Source organism: Vipera ursinii, assembly GCF_947247035.1.
Source record: "Vipera ursinii genome assembly, chromosome: 2".
NCBI lineage: Eukaryota > Metazoa > Chordata > Lepidosauria > Squamata > Viperidae > Vipera > Vipera ursinii.
Genome location: NC_139513.1, coordinates 73,943,689 through 73,966,922, shown reverse-complemented (window position 1 = coordinate 73,966,922; position 23,234 = coordinate 73,943,689). Strand labels below are relative to the sequence as shown.

The 23,234-nt window shown below is 44.9% G+C and overlaps 1 protein-coding gene across 1 annotated transcript in view; it reads left to right on the top strand.

The window, feature by feature from the left end:
• Positions 1 to 467: 467 nt before the first annotated feature.
• Positions 468 to 23,234, top strand: part of DBN1 (drebrin 1) — a gene marked incomplete at its 3' end in the record, with an annotated part of 44,156 nt that continues 21,389 nt past the window's right edge. The window contains exon 1 of the mRNA XM_083353362.1: positions 468 to 685. Coding sequence (XP_083209488.1) covers positions 600 to 685 — 86 coding nt within the window. The 5' untranslated portion in view covers positions 468 to 599. The remainder of the gene's footprint in view (positions 686 to 23,234) is intronic.

Here is a 23,234-nt window from a genome sequence, read left to right as displayed (position 1 = left end):
AAGAAGTTAAACCGGTCAGTTCCTTCCTGGCCGGTAGTTGTGAGACAGATCACAACCCGAAAGTCGTTTTTATACAAAACATCCTATTAGTGTCTGTGCAGAGTGCCCCTACTGGGTGAAGTTCACCCTGAGGCGCTCTATACACAGTTCCGAGCGGGTGCCCGTAAGGAAACCAGAGACCTTTGGGGAGCGCCCATTTCTTGCGCCCAAAACTTACACCTGAAGGGTGGGAAGGGCAGGGCAAGTTCGTTCTCTCTCTCTCTCTCGTGCTGGCCGGACCCTTTGGCCAAGGCTGTAAGGGATGCAAGATGGCCGATTCCGCGCACCCACGTGTGGAGAAACCGGGAGGAGGCGGCGGCGGCGGCTTCTGGTGCTGAAGAGACGGGGCAGGGGCGGGAGGGGGAGCCCGTGCTCCCGGCGCTAGGACCCAGTGCGCGGCACAGGCGGAGCCTCCTCTGCTCCTCGCCCGCCCGGCTCCCTCGCCGCCGCCGCTGCTGCAGTGTCTCCGAGGCGAGCAGGCAGGCGGCCTGTCTTATCCGAGCGCGGCTCCGGCACTGCTCTCTTGCTCCCGAAAGCAGCATCCCTCCGTCGGCGCCGGCATGGCTGGCGTGAGCTTCAGCGCGAACCGCCTGGAGCTGCTGGCCTCGTATCAGGAGGTGATCGGGGAAGACAGCCCCACGGACTGGTAAGCCCCCCCCCGGGGAGCGGGCGATCCAGCTCTTTGTCCCCTCGGTGGGGAGGGAGGGGGGGCGGCGGCTCCAGCCGCTTTGTACAGGGGGGCGTGGGCGGTGTCTGCCTGCCTGCTTTCTCTGGGAAATCGCTCTCCCGCTCCTTCCCTGCACGCTCCCCGTTTAGCCCCGGAGGATGATCAAGGGAATTCCGCGCCTCCCACCGGCAAGATGCTCCTGGACGTGGGACGGGCGGGAGGACGCAGCCGGAGGAAGAAGCCATTAGCAACCCCAAGTGGTGCATTGGCAACGCCGCTTTGCCGGGCGAGGTGGGGCGACGGGTTTTTTTTTTTTTGTGGGATGCGAGGAGGGCACTGGCTGAAGATGCTCCGACGGTCTTTTGTAGTCGGAGCGGAGCTGAAAAAGACGCCCCTAACGGCAGCGCCCCGTTTTGGGCGAGGGGACCAGCCCGGGAAGCCTTCGCTTTGAGGCTTTGAAGACACGTCCTAGCACTTGAGCCCTTGTCCGGACGCCCCCTCCCCGGCACTTTTGTCTCCGGCTCGGCGGGGGCGGATCCCCTTCGCTCCTTCCACCTGCTCTGCTGCCTGAGCTGTCCTAAGCCCCACGGCCTTAGCCCCGCACAAGACAGCCCTAGGCCGTCATCTTGGAAGGCTGCCCCCTGCTGCGGTCATCCTAGGGCCCTTCGTGGCCTTGCCTTCCACTCTTTTCCCCGTTTTTTGGGGGGTGAAAGTTCTCCGATAGGGAACCGCTACACAAAGGAAGGTGGGGCCGGGCAAGGAGGGAGGCGGGGGTCTGAAGGCTTGAGGGGAGGGACTGGTGGACTGGGAGGGGGAGGAGGAGGAGGAGGAGGAGGAGGAGGAGGGTCTGAGAGGAGTAAAGGGAGGCATCCAGAACTAGGTATCTCGATTCCAAGAACTGCTGGGCTCCAAACTGTGGCAGTCTTTCATCCTAGCTGCTGAGGCCTGGGTCTGCAGAAGACCAGATTTTGTGTGTTTTAGGCCTTTTTTCTTCTCTGTGGAAGAGGAAGCCTATATGAGTCCTGGCCTATCATTCAACCTGGTCGAGAGCCTTGAGGCTACTCTTTCGCAGAGCAACCTTGATTTGAAGGCTGCTTGCTGAAGCCCTCTCCTTTCAAAGACACAACACAATTGGCATCTGCTCCATTTTTTTGCAGTCCCCACCTCCAAACAGGATGGAACAAGGGCAGGTTTTAATAATGGGACTTGCTTATTCATATTTCTAGCTTATAGGTGTTCACAGCTCTGAAGCAGAAGGAACCTTCCTTTTATATCTCATTAATAATTTTCAGAGATTTAAAGCAACTTTTATTTGTCAGTGGTGGCACAGGCCACTGAAGATTATTCCCAGGCAGATTAGTATGCATACTTTCTGAGGTGCAGACTTGACTGGAGAAGCTCAGGTAGTCCCCTAAATCAAGGTACCAATACTGCATTTAGCCTGAAATTATAAGTTAATCAGGTACCTATTATGCAGTAAAAAATAAGGGGGATGGTGGTGGACTGCTTTTTAATCTTGAAAGCAATTGTGGCCTATATCCTCTGGGGGGGAGGTTTGAATAGGTCTCTTTTTCAGCATCAATTCCCTACTGGTGCATTTACTCTTTTATTTAGATAAGTAAATTAAGGGACAATAGAAAGCATGTTGTACTATACCTGTGTGACATAAGTGACTGTAGATGGCTGGATTCTACCCTCTGTAGACTTCATGATGTGATATCTTTCAAGGCACCTCTGTGGACTTAATGTTTTTTTTTAATAATTTAAATAATCCTGTGTTTGTTTTCATAGCAGCTTTTCTCATCTAGATGCCCTCCAGATGTACGACTATTACCTTCTTATTCCCAAGCAGCTGGGTGATAGTTGGGAAAGATTATAGAAAAGTACTTATTTAGAATTTAAATGAAAGTGCTTAAAGTTCTAAGATTCCCATGAGGCATTATTTACCTTGCATATTGACCCTCGAATTTTCAATGTTTGTTTTGTTTTAATGCAAGATTTTCCCTTTCTGAAAACAGTTTCTTGAATCTCCTGAGCCCGCTACATCTCTCCCTGTCTATCTGCCAGGAAGATTACTCCTGTCATTGTTGAGGTTCCCTTTCCCCATTCAGGTTGTTTGATTATACCTTATGGGTGCACAACCTTATGGGTTGTGCACCCATAAGGTATAATTTTAGCAAGAAATTTCAGCATACTGATTAAAAAAAAGTAAATTCTCCAAGTTGAATTTGACCCCTAGTGATTTTACAGACACCCCCATACAGTTCTTATGATAACAGCAGCAACATAGTTGGCCATTGCCTTCTTCCTGGGTGGGTTTTTTTTTTACTTCCCAGTTTAGTCTACAGCTCTCACAATCCCAGACAGCTTTCTATCCAAGTTCTAACTTTTTTTAAAAAAAATTCCATTTATATCCCGCCCTTCTCCGAAGACTCAGGGCGGCTTACAAGCTTAGCAGTAGCCTTCATTCTATGTATATGCCTGCTTATTAGGGCTTTCACACACACCCCAAGCGGCATTATTACAAAGTCAGCTTAATTGCCCCCAACAATCTGGGTCCTCATTTTACCTACCTCGGAAGGATGGAAGGCTGAGTCAACCTTGAGCCTGGTGGGATGCAAACCTGCACTAATTGCAGGCAGCTGGTGTTACTTAAGGAGGCATTAGCCCACTGCTCCACCAAGGCTCCACTTGGCCTTCCTATGCTTGGTTTCCAAACCTAGAGAGCGCCAGCGAGGTGCCACCAACATTTTTTATTTCCTTGTTCCAAAGACATATGCCAGGGTGCAAGATAGCGTCTTTCGTTTTCTTTGGTCTTCTTGGCAGGAAATGACTTCCGGTTGAGAAGCTGAAACCAACCCTGTTCTGTGCTTTGAACTTGATCTGCCCCTATTTCTTCTCATCTATTGCAATGTCTTTGAAGCTGCCCATCTTATCAGCAACATTGATTGCAGAAGGACAGCTAGTTCCTGTCATCTCCTGCTGGGCCATGAGTTTCATACACATTTCTGGAGAGGAAGATGGTAGACATGGCTTTCTGGGGATATTAACAAGCCTTCATCTGTGCTTTACTCTTTTCCAGCCTATTAGTTTTCTTCCCCTTTTAGTACTCCTATTTTCCTCCCTACCATATGCACACACATGCCATGTGCTTCGTAGGGGGAGGTCTTCTTTCTTTGAAGCTCACTCCTCCTCTTCTCTTTCCTCCACAGCAGAAGGTCTCCAGCTGTTCTTTTGCCTACTTCCTTCCCTTTCAAGGCTCAAGCAGTCTGAGACCCTCCTCCCTGACTCCAACTTGGAAGCTAGGGCCTCATGGACTGGTTAGCCGGAGACGCTGCCTATAAATCACTGTACATCCACTTGCTAACAATAAAGAGGCAGCCAGAAGAACATATATAGTATGGCTTGTGGTAGGAAGTGGAGAAACAACAATGGGAAATGATCACAGCATTGTGTGGGGGGAAAAATTATGCTCAGAAGAGTAAATCTGCAACAGGAAGAAAAGTCTCTTGCAAAATGAGTTAAAAGCAAGCAAAGACTATATAATATATCAAATATAATCATTCTTTTGTTCTGTTCCCACTGTCAGAAATCAAGCTGTCAGCTTTTTAGGATAGTGGCCTGTCATTTCCTCTTCCCACATACTGTAAAATTGTGAAATTAATAATGCTGCCTAAGTAGCAATACTAATTGGGAGGGTTGGAGGAGTAAATTATATTCATGGGATCTAGCATGAAAAAGCCATATCTCTGGGAGAGCAGGCTATTTGGGGTTGTAGGGGTAATAGCGATCAGCATGAAACTGCTGTGAACAGCTTAGGGAGCAGGTAAGGGGATCAACATGAAAGAAAATTCCTTGAATTAAATATACGGTCATATCTAATGCATCAATTTCTAAAAAATGGGGCAGTGTTGCAACAATATTCATGGATTTGCTCCTAAGGAAAAATCCCTTCTCTAAAAAGTACAAAAGACACCCACCCGTAACAGAAGTAGTTCTGCTGTGTTTTAAAAGACAAGAATCATGTAATTTTGATCTCTCCAGAAATGTGTGCGGCTGGATTTTGTAGGGAGAAGTCCAGCTTGAAGTCAGTCAGATGTGGTGGCTTGGCAGTAAGTTTACTGGCTTTTGTGACATGACATACTTAAAGCTCTTTCTCGAGCTTCTTGAAATTAGAGAGATTCCTGGATCTTTATAATAAGCAGGCAGGCGAATGGTGCATGTTAAATTTAAGAATTTAAAATCCTGTCATGACATTAATTCTGCCCTGTAAATCAGTTTTTGAAGATGGCATTAGCTATCAGTAAACCCCTCCCGGAGCTTTCAGAGATGCTTTCAATTATACCATTGCCCTGTGAGCTGGTCAGAATTTAATTAAAGATATTTGCTGCTAACCAGCCTCTCTTCTCGAGTCCCATTGATCCAGCTACCACCCTCCTTTCTGAGGCTCCAGGAAGAATATTAAAATCTGTCAATTTGCTGTTGCATCCTGGAATCGTATCCTTGCAATTTTTCAAGTTTTTATTACCCTTTGTATTTGCACTGTTGTACTAGCCATCTCCTTTTACCAGTTTTAGGCCATTTTATTTCCTCTTTCTTCCAAAGAGCTTTGGATGGCATTTTATACTCATAATAACCATATGAATTAACAAAACTGATAACATATATCAGCAGTCCTATAAAAATCTTAATTGTGCTGGGATCTGAACCTGGGAATCCCCTGTCCTAGCATGATCTTAGTTCCATACCCCATTTTTGGCTCTTCTTTTTTTCCCATTTGCATTAGTTTTCTACTCATGCCTGCTATCCTGGCCCTGAGATCTCTTCCCCTGTTGGCTGGCCTTCCTTTGTCCTCTTGAAGCATTTTCATCCAGCTTGCTCTCCAAGGCTGCTGGGTGGGTGGGAACAGCCCCTTCCATCCAATGCTGCAACAGAAAGCCTTTTTCCTCTTGCAACATGCCGCTTCTTCCTCCAGCATTTTAAACCCTTTCCTATTTGGAACCCAACGTTGGACTCTGCCCAGGTTTTCTGGACTGTGTCTCATCCGGTTCACTCTAGCAGTGAAACAGAGAAGGGATGGTATCACTGAAGCTGAGAACATGTAGCTAAAAAAAACCTGATGTGACAGCTGCAGAGATTTTGGGGTAGACAATGGGGTTGAAGTATGATGGAATTATGGGGGGCTGGGTTGGCTTTGATGAATTTGGTAGGTGGAAATTGCAAAGCCACGTAGCTCAGAAAAAAATGGGTGTGTCCATAGGGCTCTAAATGGGAAGAGTGAGTTTCAGGGAAAAGGAAGACCAGGGCTTCCTTTGGTTTTGATCAAGTGCCACTTGTGAAGAGGGAGCCTAAAGCCGATTTCTAAGTGGAGGCTCTCCCTCTCTCACCTCTTTTAAAGAGCCCACTATTTCTCCCAGTTATTGTGTAGTTTGAACCTATTGCTCCAGTGACACAATGCTTTGCCAAAGGACCAAGAAAGCTGGAAAACCTCAATTTTTTTTTAATAATGAATGAGCCAAAGGCTTCAGCACCCTCTAGGATCCGGTCTGAGCACTGAAAGCAACATCCGGAGGTGGGACAAAAGAAACCCTACCCACCTTCCTAAGAAAGGGGACCAAGAAAAGTCTGCTGTCTGGATCTCATTCCCAAAAGATGCTGGAGAAGCCAGCTGGGAATGATTGGGGTGGGGCTGAACAATTAACTTCTTTCTGCAGCAAGCCTCTTACCCTGGCTGGGAGGCAGCTGTCCACACAGCAGGCCCCATCCTGGAGCAATTCATCCCCAGAGTGCGGTGGAAGGACTGTCGGGAGGGCGCGGCAGTGGGTGGAAGGCCCCTGGCCGCCTCCTCTTGCGGCTCAAGGTCGTTTGGGTGACGACCAGACTCCCGATCTTGGGAAAGGCTGGCCATTCCTATTCCCCGGCCGTGCTTGCTTAGCGGGCTGTGGGGCATCAATTCAATTACCGGGAGGAACGGCTCCCGGCCGGGAGGCAGAAAAGTGCTGAAGGCGGCAGAAACCGCCTGGGGGTTGAGTGAGAGCGAGGACGGACAAAGGCTCTGCCTCTGCGCTGCTCTGGCGGGGCGGAGTGGGGGGGGGAAGATGCTGGGCGGGAGCTCCCTCCCTCCCTCCCTCCCACCTACCTAGCTGTGACCTTCCGTCAAAAATGACTCCGACTTAGGACCGCGGGAGGGCGGGGAGCATGTCCGGGCTTGGGCTCAGAACGTCTCTCTCTCTCTCCGGACGTCCAGCCGTGGGAATCGCACGTGGCCGCTTTCTACGTCAAAAGCGAGAGGGCGCGGCGCGGCGCAGGGCGTAGGGGAGGAGTTGCTCGGGTGCCGGCGTTCCGCTGCCTCGCAATTGACTCGGGCTCCCGGGGGGGGTGGGTGGGTGGGTGGAATTGGGTGTGGGGGGCGAGAGCGCGCTGAGGAGCGGCGCGCCGCCCGCTCGAAGCCCGCCTGAGGAAGCCGCTCCGCCGGGCTTCTAGAAAAGGCCGAGAGCAGCCACGACCTGTTGGCCTCGCTTTCCCCCCCGGGCGTCGCTCCGGCTAAACTCAAGCAGGGGTCTTCCAACTTGGCCCTTTTATGACTTGTGGACTTCAACTCCCAGAATTCCTCAGCCAGCTTGGCTGGCTGAGGAATTCTGGGAGTTGAAGTCCACAAGTCATAAAAGGGCCAAGTTGGAAGACCCCTGGGCTAAAGCCACGCCCTCTTAAGGCTCGCCTTTTTTCCCCGGGCCGAGCAGCTGTGCCCCTTTCCCCCCCCCCAAAAAAGGGAGGCTGAAGGCGGCGTGGTGCTTCCCCTCCTCCACGCCTGGGGTCTCGCCAGCCGCCCTTCCCCTCCCTCCCTCCCTCCCCCTCTCTCTCTCTCTCCCCACTTGCGGAGGCCGCTGGGGCCCATTACTTGAGCAGAAAGGAATTTGGTGCCGTCTTCCGTGCGCCGGCGCCCTGGGGCTCGTGGTGCATTAGAAACACATGTGCGCGAACCTCCGGCTCCGTCAGGCGGCGGCTCGGGGGTGGGGGGATGGGTGGGGGCGCTTTTCCCAGCAGGAGTGCGCGCGGGGGTGGGGAGGGGAGAGGGTGCCTCTCCTGCAACCAGAAACCCGGATCTTCTCCCTGGACTGGGAAGGCCAGATTTAAGGCAAGCCTCTCCTCTGCGCCTAGCAACCAGCTGCTGCTATGTGCCGGTTCTGGGTCCCGCCTTTCTTTTCTCCAGAAGGAGCACGGTGGGAAAACATGCGGGGTTAAACATTTTCTTTCATTACGGCAGCGTTTCCCAACCTTAGGAACTTGAAGATGCGTGGACTTCAACTCCTAGAATTCCCCAGCCAGCATAGCTGGCTGGGGAATTCTGGGAGTTGAAGTCCACGCATCTTCAAGTTCCTAAGGTTGGGAAACACTGCATTACGGGATTTAGATGCCATTTCCCCTCCCTCAATACTAGCAAAAACACTCCGGTGGCTGTCATTGTTTTTTTTAAAAATAAGTTTAAAACTTAGGTATCACAAATTAATAACAGGCTGGAGAAAGAGGAGCGTACGTACAGACTTTACATGCAGGAAGAGGAATTTTGCCAAAGCAGGTCCCGAGGAAGTACATTCCATTCCCTGGGAGTAATGCAGGAGAAGGCTCTATCCTGCCGTGGAGAAAGGTTGGCCTCTGAGAAGGGGTGTCTCTGTATTTTAAGGGCTGGACAAGTTCATAAGTTCAGAAAGGGAGAAGCACTAATTTAGGTAATCACATCCTAAGCCGTTGGCTGGGTACTAAGGACGGGCTGCCAAAATCCAGACAACTCTAGATGATAGCAGAGAGATGCAGAAAACTCCTCGCTTCTAATTTCTGGTTGTGCCGATCTGTTTTGAAAGGAAATGTGATGACTTTAAAAGTAAATATCAACCCATTATTCTGTGTCCTAGGAACAACTGATGCAGATCTTTCAGATAGACCTTTGCTGCTGCCTTTTTCCCCCAGTTGCAGCTTCTAATCAGTTAAGACTTGTTCCATATCAGGTGGTCAGATGTGATTGTAGATAATCACAATTCAGCTGGCTCAGAAAGGTTTTCAGTCACTGCTGTACTGCAGCCTTCCCTGTGCAAGTGTGCTTGTCACCAGAGGCGCTGCCAGCAATTCCAATGAGTGAAGAGCTCTGCTGATGTGTTTCAGGTGTAGTGCAACCATTTCCAAAACCTCAGTAACTGAGTTTGCTTTTCTAACATAGGAATAAGGCAGATAAGTGAATATATAAATTTGCACTAGGAATTAGCCACCCACATCTTAGTCCCACGGTCCAATCAGGATTCAGTGACATACAAAGTCAGAAAACTGGGACTTGAATAAACCAGTTAATTTAGCTGTTTTAAGTATGTCCTGCAAACAAGGCCTGTGTGTAATTACTTTTATACACACAAGTTGCATGTGGGTAATAGTAGGTCTTTACAATATTGCTATTGCACATTGTAGTACATGACGTAGGAGTCAGTCAAACTTCACCCCCGTTTGGAAGGTGTATCTTATATTAGAAGAATTTCATTTTTTCATAAAGATGTTAAAAATCAAAACCACAGAAAGTCTTGAGTAAGATCAAGGCTGAAACCTTTCCTTCTTCCTGATGACCTGGTTAGGATTATCCCCACTTTTCTCCCTTTTGGATAGTCCCCTGATGTAAGATGCAGAATGTAGGCTTAGGTCCTTGTAATCGTTCTCAAACCAGGAAATGTGCACTCTTACCGGTTCCTTTTAGGACAGAACGAAGGAAAGGCAGTTGTCTCTGTGTCAAAATGACAGTCCAACAGCAACTGGCTAAAAGACAAAGAGCAGAGCAGCTGGCAATGAGAAGTTGTGCATGATATCTCCACCCAAAGCACTGCCTGCCGTTGAAGCCCGGAGATGTTATACAGCTGGGAGAATCAGGGTGAGACTGTACTTAGTGGAGAGTAGCGGCAGCTGCTGCATTTCCATTCCCACCCGTGGGGAACAATTATATTTCAGGGTTAAGTTGCATGCAGCTCTTGCCAGCAGCTTAATTGCTGAATTCAGGAGCATTGGGAGGGCATTGCTCCTTATGACAGGCTGTGCCCCTTTCTGTCCAAATACCCATGGAAATTTTCTATCCAGCACTTATCGGCTAGCTGAGTGCCAAATTAGTAGTGGATGGAAGTTACTGTAATTAGTGACGCATTGTTTGAACTAAAGGCAGTGTGGGTGCCTCAGTTGGTGCCAAGCTGGGCTTTCTCTGCACAGTGACCTGGAAAAAGGGCACAGAGCAATTCTGGACTTAGAAATAACAAAGCTCCTGTACTGGTAGCCCCCCATTCAATCACGACTACAGTAAGGTAGTAATAAAGTTCTTCTGATGAGATACCTATCTTCTGTCTTGAAATTAGGGCTCCATTTTTCCAAATCCAGCACTATACTTTGTAATGTGGCATAGTGATTAGGAAGCGTGGTACCAGGTTCAGCAAGAAGCAGGCTTAAATCTTTGCTTGGCTCTATTGCCAGGTGACCTTGAGTTGGTCTCCAGTTTTCCATCTGATAGTACTGTTAGAATACAAACAGGAGTATAAATCTCTCCTCTGCTGTTAATATTTTTATTAACTGAGCTTAGCTATAAGCTGATTTTGGATTCAGTAATGAAGAGATGAAACATCTCTCATTCTCAGTCCCGGACCTCCCATTTTTCACAGATGGTATTTTTTCCACCCATTTTAAAAATGATTTTTCTTCTTGATAGAAACATTCAAGACATCTGTGACCGAACCCCTCTCAAGACCATACTAGGCACAGACATGTCCTAAGGGATATGTTTGGGGCACTGACCTTTCTTGGTGTGCAATAGAAGCCATGGATTCTCAAAACAAACCTTAAACTGGGAAAAGAGACCGTAGAAGAAAGTAGATTGAGTGACTTTAAAAAAGAAAGCAAGCATTTCTGCTATGTTGATAATTGAAGACACCGCTAAGGAAGAAAAGTAAAGCAGTTGCGTGAAAGAATAAATAACCTAAATAATTGTATTGAACATGGTTCATATAGAATGAGGGAATCTGGCAGGGCTCTGGCAGGCTGTCAAGAGGAATTTTTCTAGTCCCCAAACAGCTGTAAGCTAACTGCTTTGATGGCAGGATCTTGCTACTGCTGCTTAGAGGTGTGCAATCTAACTCTTATTGGTCCTTTGCCATATTTGCACTTTGTGACTGTTACAGCAAAACCTGTCCCAGATCCAGAAAATCTGTGTATATGTGTGTACATATGAGAGAGAGAAAAAATAGAGAAGGGGATACCAGTTCTAAGTAGTGAAACTTCTGGAGTTAATCGTCCCACTTTAATTCTTTATCCTTTGTCTTCAATGTTTCAGGCATAGTGGTATTCAAATAATATTTTTTTAAAAGTACAGGGGATCCTTGTCTTAGGACCACAATTGAGCCCAAAATTCCTGTTGCTAACCTTAAGACAGTTAAGTGAGTTTTTCCCACTTTACGACCCTTCTTGCCACAGTTGTAAAGTGATTCACTGCAGTTGTTAAGTTAGTAACACTAACTGAAGTGAAACAATCTGGCTTTGCTTGACAGAAGGTTGCAGTGGTGATTACATGGCTGCAGGACCCTGCCACCGTCATAGGTCTGAGCCAGTTGCCAATCGCCCGAAATTTGATCACGTGACCATAGGGATACTGCAATGGTCATATATGTGAACAATGGTCATATGTCACTTTTTTCAGTTCCATTGAAACTTCGAATGTTCACTAAATGAAAGGTTGTAAATCGAGGACTACCTGTGTCAATAAGGAAAACGAGATAAAGCAACTTGCAGCTAAAACCAACACAAGCTATTTCCAAGATAAACTGCAATAGGCCACAATAGATATTTCCGAAAAAAAATCTGGTGCTGGAAAGGATGAGGTTTTCCTTTTGTCCTCTTCCTTCCAAATATTGAATGAAGATGAAACTAGCTAATCATAGGTGTGGTCCCATTTCTGAGGAATTGCGTTATTCATCCTTCTAGGAAATTAAGTGACTAAACCTTGTGACTTATACTGTAATCAACTTTCAGCCCACCGTAAGGTTAAACCACAGGAGGAATTAACTTCGTTTTTGAATATGTATTTCTCTGCTAGCACAGAAGGATCCTAGAAAGTTTAACCCAGTCACTGGACCCAGGGATAAGACATTGAGGCTAAGATAAGAAGTACATAATGTAGAGCTAGATGTATCTTGATAGAGTATGCTGTGGGAGCACCAAGGGTAATAAATGATGCCTTTGATATTATTGTGGGCATCTTTATAAACTCATCAGCATAATATGCTTGGTGCAGGAAAATCCCCCTCAATTCCTAGCAGTAAAATAAGTGAGTTGAGGTCTTGGAAACTATTATTTTCTTTTTTCCGCTCAGCAAGAGGTGCATTTATCTATTTACAGCCTCATTTTGGTCCAGGAAACCCCAAGTCCCCTTGTTATCTGATGTGGCTGGACTCCCAGCTGCCCTGCTCTGCTGTCCACAGAGGGCTGCTTCTTCATTTCAGGCAGTTACCATGTAATTTGATGCTTTTGAGGGAGATGTCAATGCTATATATTAGTTCTGCCTCGTTGGTACCTTGTCACTAACTCCCAAATCAATGAAGGTATTCCAGTCTCACAGGCTTGGCTTCCGGGGTATTGGTTAGATGCCTATAGGAAATAAAACAGGTAGGCTGTGGCTAGGATTTCCTAGTAATACATAGGCAGAGAGGACATTAGAATGGAAAGAAGGCACCCATGCATTGAGTTAGACGTTATTGAGCTTCTGCTGTGTTGACTCTTTGGGGAGCCTGGATTTCTGAACCAGGATTGAATACCCAAAGATCCACTGGTGCTGTTACAGCCTGGTACCTTTCCTTAGCTCTGCGTGGCCTCAGAAGGCAAGCATCTGTTTGATCTTCCAGCTTCCAGAGTTGACAAGCTTATCAAGCTTATCACAGCTTTTTTACTAGCACCTTGTAAGCACTTGAGTGTGGCACAAATGGACCAATTAAGGTTTTCCTCTCTTGCTCTCAGGATCCAGAGGGCCTTTCTCCCCAGCAAATTAGCTGTACTCGTGTTCAGCATTGAACTGACACAGGATTTGGATTTCCCATTCAGAGTCCCTCTCACGTGCTCCGCCCTCTGTGTCTACCTGTCTATAGGGTGGCAGTAGCCTTGCCGAGCACAAGGAGGCTTCCCATGGTTTTCCTGTAACTTGGATCTTGGTGGCTCAGCAAAAGCAAACTGGGTGCAGGATGATTGGAAAGTGAATCTGGTGAATTCAGTCCCTATCCTAGCACTGCCAGGCTAACGTTTCTCTTTCAGTTTTTTGCTGTTTCTGATTACACATTTTTGATACTTTATAATGTCTATTTTTTGCCACTGTAGTACTACCTTTAGCTCTTTTCAGAAAGACTTGAAATTTCAGAGGTGGCTGGGTTGTCACCATGTTAATTCAGAACCTGAACTTGAAGGGAAATGTTTGCTCTATTTTTGTGTACCAGGGCAGGCCCACCTATTCAGAAATGCTTAGTCAACACATTTATTATGTAGTGAGGGAACTGATGCTGCAGTCTGTGAGTGCATTTACCAGGGATAGGAAGCAAAATTGAGGACAGTCCCTTGACACATTTCTACATAATGGGAACTTCTGCTTATGGAGAAAAAAGAAACCAACAATGTTTAGTGGCAGGTTTTCCCGACCTTGGCAACTTTAAGAGGAGTGGACTTCAACTCCCAGAATTCCTCAGCCAGCCATGGGAACCTGCATAGCTAAGCTGTCTTGAACTCTACCTGTCTTCAAATTCAAGTCAGGTAGTCTACCTGTTTACCTGTCTTCAAGTCTACCTGTCTTCAAATTGCCAAGGTTGAGAAACATTGTTTTATGCTGTACCATGGAAATCTGAGGTTTTTCTCAATCTGTTCATTGCAATATTTATTAGCCATTGTTTGTCCCACACAGAGGTCTCTAAGTAATAGACCAACATAATTCTTTATGTAAGACAGTGCCAATTTGAAGGGCAGAGCTGTGAAATAGGAAGGCAGCTCTAGAGTTGCATTGCTACAACTGAAAAGGATCCGACTCTGATTTTGTTTCTTCTGATAGTGGCATGCATAGCAGTTCCTTAAAAGAAGATGGGTTCTACAAGCAGCTTCCTATAGCAGGAAACATCAGATAACATGGTATCCAACATTTTGACCCTCATAAATAAGAACAAGCTCTCTAACAGAAGTTGGAAACCAACCAGAAGCTAGGCCTAAGGGTAATATAATACTGTACGGTAGGGGTCTTCAAACTTGGCCCTTTTATGACTTGTGGACTTCAACTCCCAGAATTCCTCAGCCAGCCAGCCTGGCTGAGGAATTCTGGGAGTTGAAGTCCACAAGTCATAAAAGGGCCAAGTTTGAAGACCCCTGCTGTACGGTTTACAAACTGAAAACTATAAAGCAGTATAAACTGCAACGTTTTCTTCCAGCCATGGTTTCCTAATATTCTTTTCAAGGGAGGCCATGTAGACAATTGCTGTAATGGAAATGTGAAGCACTTGTACTTGGAGCCTGTTCAGTCCATACAATAGCAAGAGCATGCCTCATTCACACAAACTTAAAGGGTACCCTTATGATGTGTGTAGCATGTGGCTTCATGGGTTTCCTTGCCACAGAAAATGTGGCTGATCAAAGGAAGCTCGCTACATTACCGCAAAGTTCCCAAGGCACAGAATTTATGCAAACATTGTGAAGGCAGTCTTCCAATCACGTTTGTGCGGGTGTGTCTTCTCACCATGGTCCCGTGCATATACACTCATAATTTTGTTTCCCTCAGGTGTAGAGTGCAGCTGTCTTTTTATTGCAATAGCAGATGCAACCAGCCTGGTGTGCACAAGCCAAAGGGGTTCTTGGAAGCATCAGGAACTTTAAATGCATTCAAAATCCACAGCTTTTCAGTGCTTATCCTTCCTTGTCTGTGCTGGTGAGCTTGCTTTCCTTTACTGCCCTCCCTTTTGTGCCCAGGCTCATTTGAATTGGCGTGTTTCAGAATTCAAGACGGGATCTGAATAACTGGGTTTTCATTGGGGTGGGGGAGGGGTGGGGAAATCAAATTTTCTGCAATCACTTTGAGCTTAAGGGTATGAAATGGCCACATCTGCTTTGAAAAATGGCTCCTCACTTCAGAACTTTAAAAACTTCATTTCATAAGGGTAGAAATTCCTGTGTTCACATATGATGGGCAAAAATGCTTGTGGAAGAAGGACCAAGTATGAAAGAAAGGTAGAGACTGCAAAAGGTGGGCCACAGCTCCAAATTGCTGCTTTCTCTAAACCAGACATGTGAAACACAAGGCCCGGGGGCTGGATGCGGCCCGTGAAGTGGTTTCATGTGGCCCGCGAAGCCATCCTGGAAACAGTGAGGGAACGGCCCCCACTGCCTTGGCTCTGGCCCAGAGACCCTCCTTCTGCCAGAGACCCTCAGATCTGTCCCACTCCTGCCCAGGCCCCCATAGGCACCCTTGAGGCGAACGATGTAGAGCTGGCCATGCCCACCCACTAGGCCATACGCACTCTAGCCACGCCCACCCAGTAGGCCACGCCCACCCAGGCCATACCCACCTGGCCCCCTGAGGGCAACCGCAATGCTGATGCGGCCCTCAATGAAATTGAGTTTGACACCCCTGCTCTAAACTGAGTACTAATTTGCAGAGCACTTCTGCCTCAGTGCAACAGTATACATCCTCACTGACATTAAATGAAAAAGAAAGAGGTAAACCTGCTTACTACTATCATAGAAATGAGTCTCCAAACTCTGGAAGGCCTACCCTGAAGATATCCCCCAAGATTTCCATGTTAAAAATATAACATGGATAACCTGTAAAATGGACTCTTGATGTCTGAGGGCTCTTAGTCAAATGAGTCTTTGAAGCTATCAGCCCAAGCATCCCAGAAGGATCCCATGCTCGGTAATATCAAATGCCCCTGAGAAATCCAGCAGAAGCAATATGGATGTCTTAATTCCTGAGGTAGCTCACTCACCAATGAGCTCAATGTTGTTATAGACCCCAAACTGAAAACTGAACTGGAAACAACGCATGAGGAGTGACTCTGTAGTAAACTTCAACAAGTGAGCATAACACGAAGACTCTAATTATTCCAATATCTGTGGAAAGGCAATTTCTGTCAAGCATGGTTTTTCCAGGAAATTCTTGAATCTTGTTGATATTTTTTTTCTTCAGATCAAAAGAAGGACCAATAAGACTTGATAACTAATCAGTAGTAAACTTAGTTAAAGATGTGGAAATAGCAAGAAGATTGGGAGAATTGCTATATCTGATTTGAGGGAAAGCTGAAACTAAGTGCAGCGGAATGCATACTTTAGAGTTCAAGAAAGTGGTTTGCAATAGTTTATACTGAATGTTTACATCTTTTTGACCAGTTGAATTGTATCCTAGGGTATTGGAGGACTTCCTGGTTTTATGCATTCAGAAATCCTTAGGTACCAGGCAACTAGAGGAATGTCCCTATCTACAGGAAAGAGAAAAAGTTCTAGAGAGATCACAATGTGATTTATTATTAATAATATCCTGCCTGACTAACTTTATTTCACTTTGGCAACAGTGAAGTTATTACTAGGAAACATGGATTTTTCAAGAAGCCATTGTCAGACTAAATTAATTTCATTTTGGGGTCAGGTGATTTCCTTAGCATCCATAGAAATTCTATAACATACCTTGCAAAGTATTTGACAAAGTACTCCATGCTACTCCCATTAGCAAGCTGTAGAAAGTATGACATGGCAATTAGGTGGGTATATAGTACCTCAAAAATAAAAACAGATTTAGAAGGCAACAATGATGATCCGGGAACAAGCAGGCTCTATGAAGAGTGGCTGAAGGAAGAGGGAGTATTTAACTGTGACAAGAAAAAAACGGACAGCACTCTTCAAACATCTAAAAGGATGTCACACAGCAGAAAGTTTAAAGCTTAAAATTGTCCGAGATGCTAGAGACAGAATAATTAATTGAAGTTAAAGGACAGCAAATTGACTGAATGTTAGGAAAAAGTGAGCATAAAAGTAGTTTGACATTGGAATTTAATTGTTTTTAATTTTTTGTATTCATGGTTTTAACTGCCCTGTAAACCGCCCTGAGTCCTACGGGAATAGGGCGGTATACAAATCCAATAAAATAAATAAATAAATAAATAAATTCAATTACACAGAGATGTGGCACATTTCCCTTTCAATCTGGATTCCTTCATGAAGCAAAGGGCTGGACTCTGTGGCTCAAAGGGACCCTACCAGCTCTCTGAATCTGTGAGGAAAAGTGGTAGTTACCAAGCCCATGTTTATCAAAGTATTGCTGGGTGGGATGGGAAAACGTAATGATTTCTGTTTATGCCAATTTTTCCTTACAGATACTTTGGGAATGCAGAAGTAGTTGTTTTTCTTCTAGCTGGCTGTTTTTTCCGCTCTCTCCAGCCATTGACTTGCAAGTAAAATTGGCTGGGTACAGTTGGCTTGTATCAGATTTCCACTTTTCAAGAAGAATTTATTATAAATCATATTCTTAAAATGTTCCAACTCCCCCACGGATGTAAGGCCAATATGGGGCCAAAAGCCCTGTTTTTGGCCTAAAGTGTTTTATGTTGCTGCTTCTTAGAAGTACTGAAGCTTCCATACACTATATTGTCATAGGTCGTGCTGTTGCTTTCATAACAAGGAAGTATTTGGAATAAAGTATGCACATTACACAATTTACATACCTTTATTTGGCATGGCTTTGTTCCTGCAATTAGCAGTTAACAAAAACTAAAAACAAAATTATAGGTTTGCAAAAGAATTATATGTTAGCAAAAAGCGGTAAGAGGTAGACTTTCAGCAGGTGAAGAGGGAATCACAGCTAAAAGGCAGGTAGTGATTCTAGTTAGGGACACTAAAATTATGTCAGGGGCAAAAGTTCTACATTGTTCTAATGAAAAACAAAAAGCATTAGCCCATATGAGGCCAATTCCATTCCAGATTATTATTTTTTATCTTCATAGAACTTATCTATGCTCACTGTCAAATCATTGGAGGCTTGAAGTAGAGTCTAGATGCCCCACTAATATAAAGGCATAGAGGGTCAACACTTGGGGCAAGGGAGAACCATTCAGAAACCCAGTCCTGCTTTTATTAACTCTAAATCCATGCTGAGAGCAGAAAGTGGTTGCTTCACCTTGCTTATTGCAGGGCTGGTCTTGGACATACAGATATATAAATGGTGAAAAGTAAACCTAAGCATAGCAGAATAATAGAGTTGGAAGGGATCTTGGAGGCCTTCTAGTCAAATCACCTGCTCCAGCATGAATCCCTATACCATTTCAGACAAATGGCTGTCCAACCTTTTCTTAAAAACCTCCAGTGTTGGAGCATTCACAGTTTCTGGAGGCAAGCTGTTCCATTGATTGTTTTCACTGTTAGGAAATTACTCCTTAGTTCTAGGTTGCTTCTCTCTTTGGTTAGTTTCCATCTGTTGCTTCTTGTCCTGCCTTCAGGTGCTTTGGAGAATAGATTGAACCCTATATCTTTGTGGCAACTCCTTAGTTATTGGAACATTGCTATCAGGTCACCCTTAGTCCTTCTCTTCATTAAACTAGACATACCCAATTTCTGCAACTGTTTTTCATATGTTTTAGCCTCCAGTCCCCTAATAATCTTTATTGTTCTTCCCTGCAATCTTTGTATAGTCTCAACATCTTTCTTATATTGTGGTGACCAGAACTGGATGCAGTATTCCAAGTGTGCTCTTACCAAGGCATTATAAAGTGGCATTATAAGTGGTATAATTCCAAGTTGAATTTCAGCAGGAGTCAAGAAACCATGAGCTGCATGTGACTCCCCAGGATTCCAAGATTATAATGCTGAAATTTAGCAATGCTGTAAAAATGGGAATAAGGAGCAGTAGCAGCAGGAAGTCCCTAGGAAGCTTCTTTATCCCCATCCCCTGAAGACCTTAAATTAGCCTGATGAGTGATATTTTAAATGCTGTTTCTGAAGGACGAGATTTAAGAGTAGGGATAGGAGAAGTTTGGCTCCAAGAGGCCCTCAGCTCCTATTCCCATCCTTGAAAAGAAAAGATCAGAAGGTTTCAGCCCCACTCAAATCTCCAGATACCCTTCAGAAGAGAGAAAACCTGAGCTGCAGTCTGTGGCCCTTTAGTGCTCACTGCATTATTCTTTCTTATGGGCCTGAACATTTAAAATAATGCCTGGAGCAGAAAAGCAGGCTGGATTTTGTGCTTCTTACTTCCATTACAGAAATTAAGACATCTGCTGGTGGAAGGGAAAATGTTATAATATCCATAACATGTCATGTGCCAGGAAAAGAATATTAAGATGCCTCTCTCTAGAAAAGAACAGGAGAAGAAGGATTTGGCTGAGAGCAGGCCAGTTAACTAACCATGTTTTTTATTCTCCCTTAATTCTAAGGATTACTGTGTGGTAATATTAGTTTTATATTAGTCCTATATGTGGTAATATTAGTTTTATATTAGTCCTGTATTCACCTAGGAGAATATAGTACACTACATATTATTTTAGCCAGTCTTTTGAATCTCTAAAGCGGGGGTGTCAAACTGCTGACTCGTGGGCCGGATGCATCATAGCGAAACCGCACCCACCCCACTGCCAGCAATGGCAAAAAAGTCACAACGCATCGCGACATGTCACGTGACATGGGACGTTGCGAGTTTAACAGGCCTGCTCTAAAGTGAGTGCCAAGTATTTGTTGGATTTTGACAAAACAGAACTAGGTCCAGTTTGCTGGCCAGCTGTGATTCTCATTGACCAATCCTATCTCAGCATAATGTAGTTTTGACTGGTGGTTATAATGCTAATATGAAAGAGCCCCAGGTATACAATCTAAGATATTTACCCAAAGATCAGGAATGGGGCTTCATTGAATTGATTAACGAATCCACAATATCCAAGGGCAAACTCTTTGTTTCCCTGTCTATTTACTAATTCTGTCTGGTAAGGATCTCCAAATTCTCTGCTATGTTCTACCGATCGCTCAATTGTTTAAATTAGTCCTACAGTGCAGATACTCTGTTATTAACATAATAATACCCACTAAAGCTGGAAATAAAAAATATTCACTGTTTGTCCCAGAAGTTTTCATATTAGAATAAAGCAACCATACCCAGTCTGATGCCCTCCAAATGTGAGCCCCTGCAACCATCTTCCTTTCCAGCCTTTTCTTTTCGAATGTGGCTTATAAGAGGCTAATTGAAATCTTAAGCCTTCCAGGGACATATGGCACCCATTTCATCTCTTAAAATCACTCCTCCACTCCCTCTCCCCCAAAACATGTGTTGGATTCTCCCATTTGTGGAATGCAGCCCTCAACGTGGTGCAGGGCTCAGGCTGATGAAAGTGTGTACTGCTTATAGTAGTGCAACACCTGAAGAGTATCAGATTGGGGAAGGTTGGTGATAATCTATAGCTGTAAGCCTTTGAACTTTATAACTGAGCACCGGTTAACTGGCACTATCATCTCTTTGTCTTTCTTGCTTTTCTTCTCCTGCTTAAAAAAAAATCCTCTGATAAACTGAACGCAATACCATGTTTAACATCACACTCAGATATTTTGAGTGTCACTCCAGGATGTTTAAATAAAAATACGCTATTCTATGAACCAACAGGCTGCCAGCTTTCAGCTGATGGAAATGCTTTCTGTATAGAGATGACCTGTCAAATTGTTTGCTGCATAGAAGGCAGAGATAGCAATAAAATAACGTAAATAATTCCAGGAAACATTGATGGCTTTGCATGATTGAAACTGCTGCAGGCATATGTAGTTTCTCAGTATAGATGCTTTTAGCACATGTCAAATTCCATAAACAGCCAACACTGATGGAGACAGATGACTTTTAAACAAGGTTAACTACCTTTCAAATATACATTTGGATTCTTAAAATAAACAAGTTTCTTGGTTAATGTCAGTAAAGAAATGGCCAATCAATTCCGGTTCCTCAAATTTAGGTCATAGCAAATCTTCCTGAGCATAAGTTTGGAAATAAATTGCTAACCCTATTGTTACTATGGCAAAAGAGAAACAAGCCAGCAGGCACCCTCAGAGTCTATCTAGAGCCTGCTGCAGCAATTGGAAAATAGGGGTCAAAAACCAGGGGTTAGGGTAGAGGCACTGTGTCCCTCTTGTAACAAATAGGAAACTGCCCATTGATCAACCACATTCTTCCAAAGGTGTCATTTGCAATCTGGCAAACTGAGTGATAAATTGGAGGCAAACTGCTGGCAAATGTTAGTCGGGTCTCAGGGCAGAGTTTCACAAAGAAATCTCAGTGATGGTGGTTGTTGGTAAATATTGTTCTGTGTTTCTCTGCTGTTGTCTAATAGTCAATCAAATTTTTCCCAGTAAAACATGGCAACCCTTCTTGACTGATTATGTTCCATCAAGTTGGCGTTAGCTCTTAATGACCACCCATATATATTTTCTCCATAATGATATACCCCTAACTTGATCCTTTGGGTCTTCCGATGGTGCACTTATCATTACCAGAACACCAGAATAATAGTTGGAAGGGACCTTGGAGGTCCTCTAGTCCAACCTCCTGCTCAAGCAGGAGACCCTATACTATTTCTGACAAATGGTTGCCCAACCTCTTCTTAAAAACCTCTAATATTGCAGCACCCACACCTTCTGGAGGCCAGTTGTTCCACTGATTAATTGTTCTCACTGTCAGGAAATTTCTCCTTAGTTCTAGGTTGCTTCTCTCCTTGATTAGTTTCCATCCATTGCTTCTTGTCCTGCCTTCAGGTGCTTTGGAGAATAGCTTGATTCCCTCTTCTTTGTGGGCAACCCCTCAAGTATTGGAACACTGCTATCATGTCAACCTAGTCCTTCTCTTCATTAAATTAGACATACCCAATTCCAGCAACTGTTTCTTATATGTTTTAGCCTCCAGTCCCCTGATCATTTCCCACCCCTATCTTGCTGCTGGTCATTTTCAGTCTCTTTCCATCTTTCTCCCCTGAGCTAGTTCTTTGCATAATGTGTCCAAAATAGGATAATTTGAATCTTGTAAAATTCCCTGTTCTGATGTCAAAGGAATGGACACATTGCCAAAAAGCTGGTTGTGTAAATCTAATGTTTTTATGAAAGATGAAGCCCATATTAAGTTCTTTAAATTCTAGCAGGACTTTGGAGCAAGAAATGGAGAGCAGATGGAACATAGTCTATGCTGGAAGGCGTGCGGTAGAAAAAAATTAGCAATTCAGCGAATGGAGCACATGATATCCAGAAAGAGACCTTACTCAGTAAACTCCCACTTTAGCCATTAAATACTACAGAAGCGAAAGTGCCTCTCGATTTGTAATGCCATAGTGGCTTTGCACATGGCAGGAACCGCAATCGGCCAACTGTCTCTCATCCCCCACTCCCCTCTAAGTCACCTTCTTCTCATCATATGAACTGTCTCCTGCTGGATGGCAGTATAGTTGCCATGGTGATAGAGAGATGCTGGTTGCCTTGATAAGCTGAGATTTAAGTCTCCACCCACACAGCCTAGACCAATTCTCTGTGCTCCTTCCTCCTCCTTCACAGGAGGCCTTCAGATGAGGTGGTGAAGAGAAGGGAACCCCCTGGGCTTGGGAGGTTGTGCAAAAGCATTTTGACTGGATTCCTGCTGGAAGACTGGCAATGGTGGACAAATAGGCTTCCCTCGGCAGATATGGAAAAAAGGGCGGTATCTTAGAGACTGTCTCCATGGAGGCTCCTTCACACAAACCATGATAGCTCATTAATATGCAGCTGCTGCTTTAATTGCACCGTGTTCTCTGCCCTCCCTCTCCTCCTCCCGCCAGTGCTTAATGGGCCTGTCCTTCACCGCCAGAACTGTGTGGGTCTTTAAGCCCAGATGGGAGAGCGTTATGCCATTCTGTTTCTAGTTCTTAATTTGCTCTTTCAGTGGAAATCCTCTCCAATTCACAACCTTGCAAAGGACTTACTCTGTCAGTTTACATGTAGAAGAAAATGAATTGGGTTACCTTGCATTGGGTGTCTTGGTATGGGGGCTCTACCCTTGCTTTTTAACTACCGCTTGGGGTGTGTGTGTGAAAGCCCTAATAAGCAGGCATATACATAGAATGAAGGCTACTGCTAAGCTTGTAAGCCGCCCTGAGTCTTCGGAGAAGTGCGGGATATAAATGGAATTAAAATAAAATAAATAAAAATAAAAATACATTAGCTTTGCTGCTCCAGGTTGAGAGGAACTGCAGCCCTGCACACATGAAAGGCACTATAATTCAGTATTTTTGCCCTGTCATGTTGCAGTTGGAATTGGACATGGGCAAACAGGTCACCTGACTGATTGTCTAAATCAATCAATCAGTCAGTCAGTTGCCTGATATGGTTGCCCGTCTCACAGCAGTGATTCTGAATCTTCACTCTGTCAGGCCAACTTCCCCTAAGTAAAGCTTATGCCTTGGAAAATTCTGAGGTGAGCTGTGTTCTAAAATAAGAAATGATCATTGCTATTCTTTTAACACAA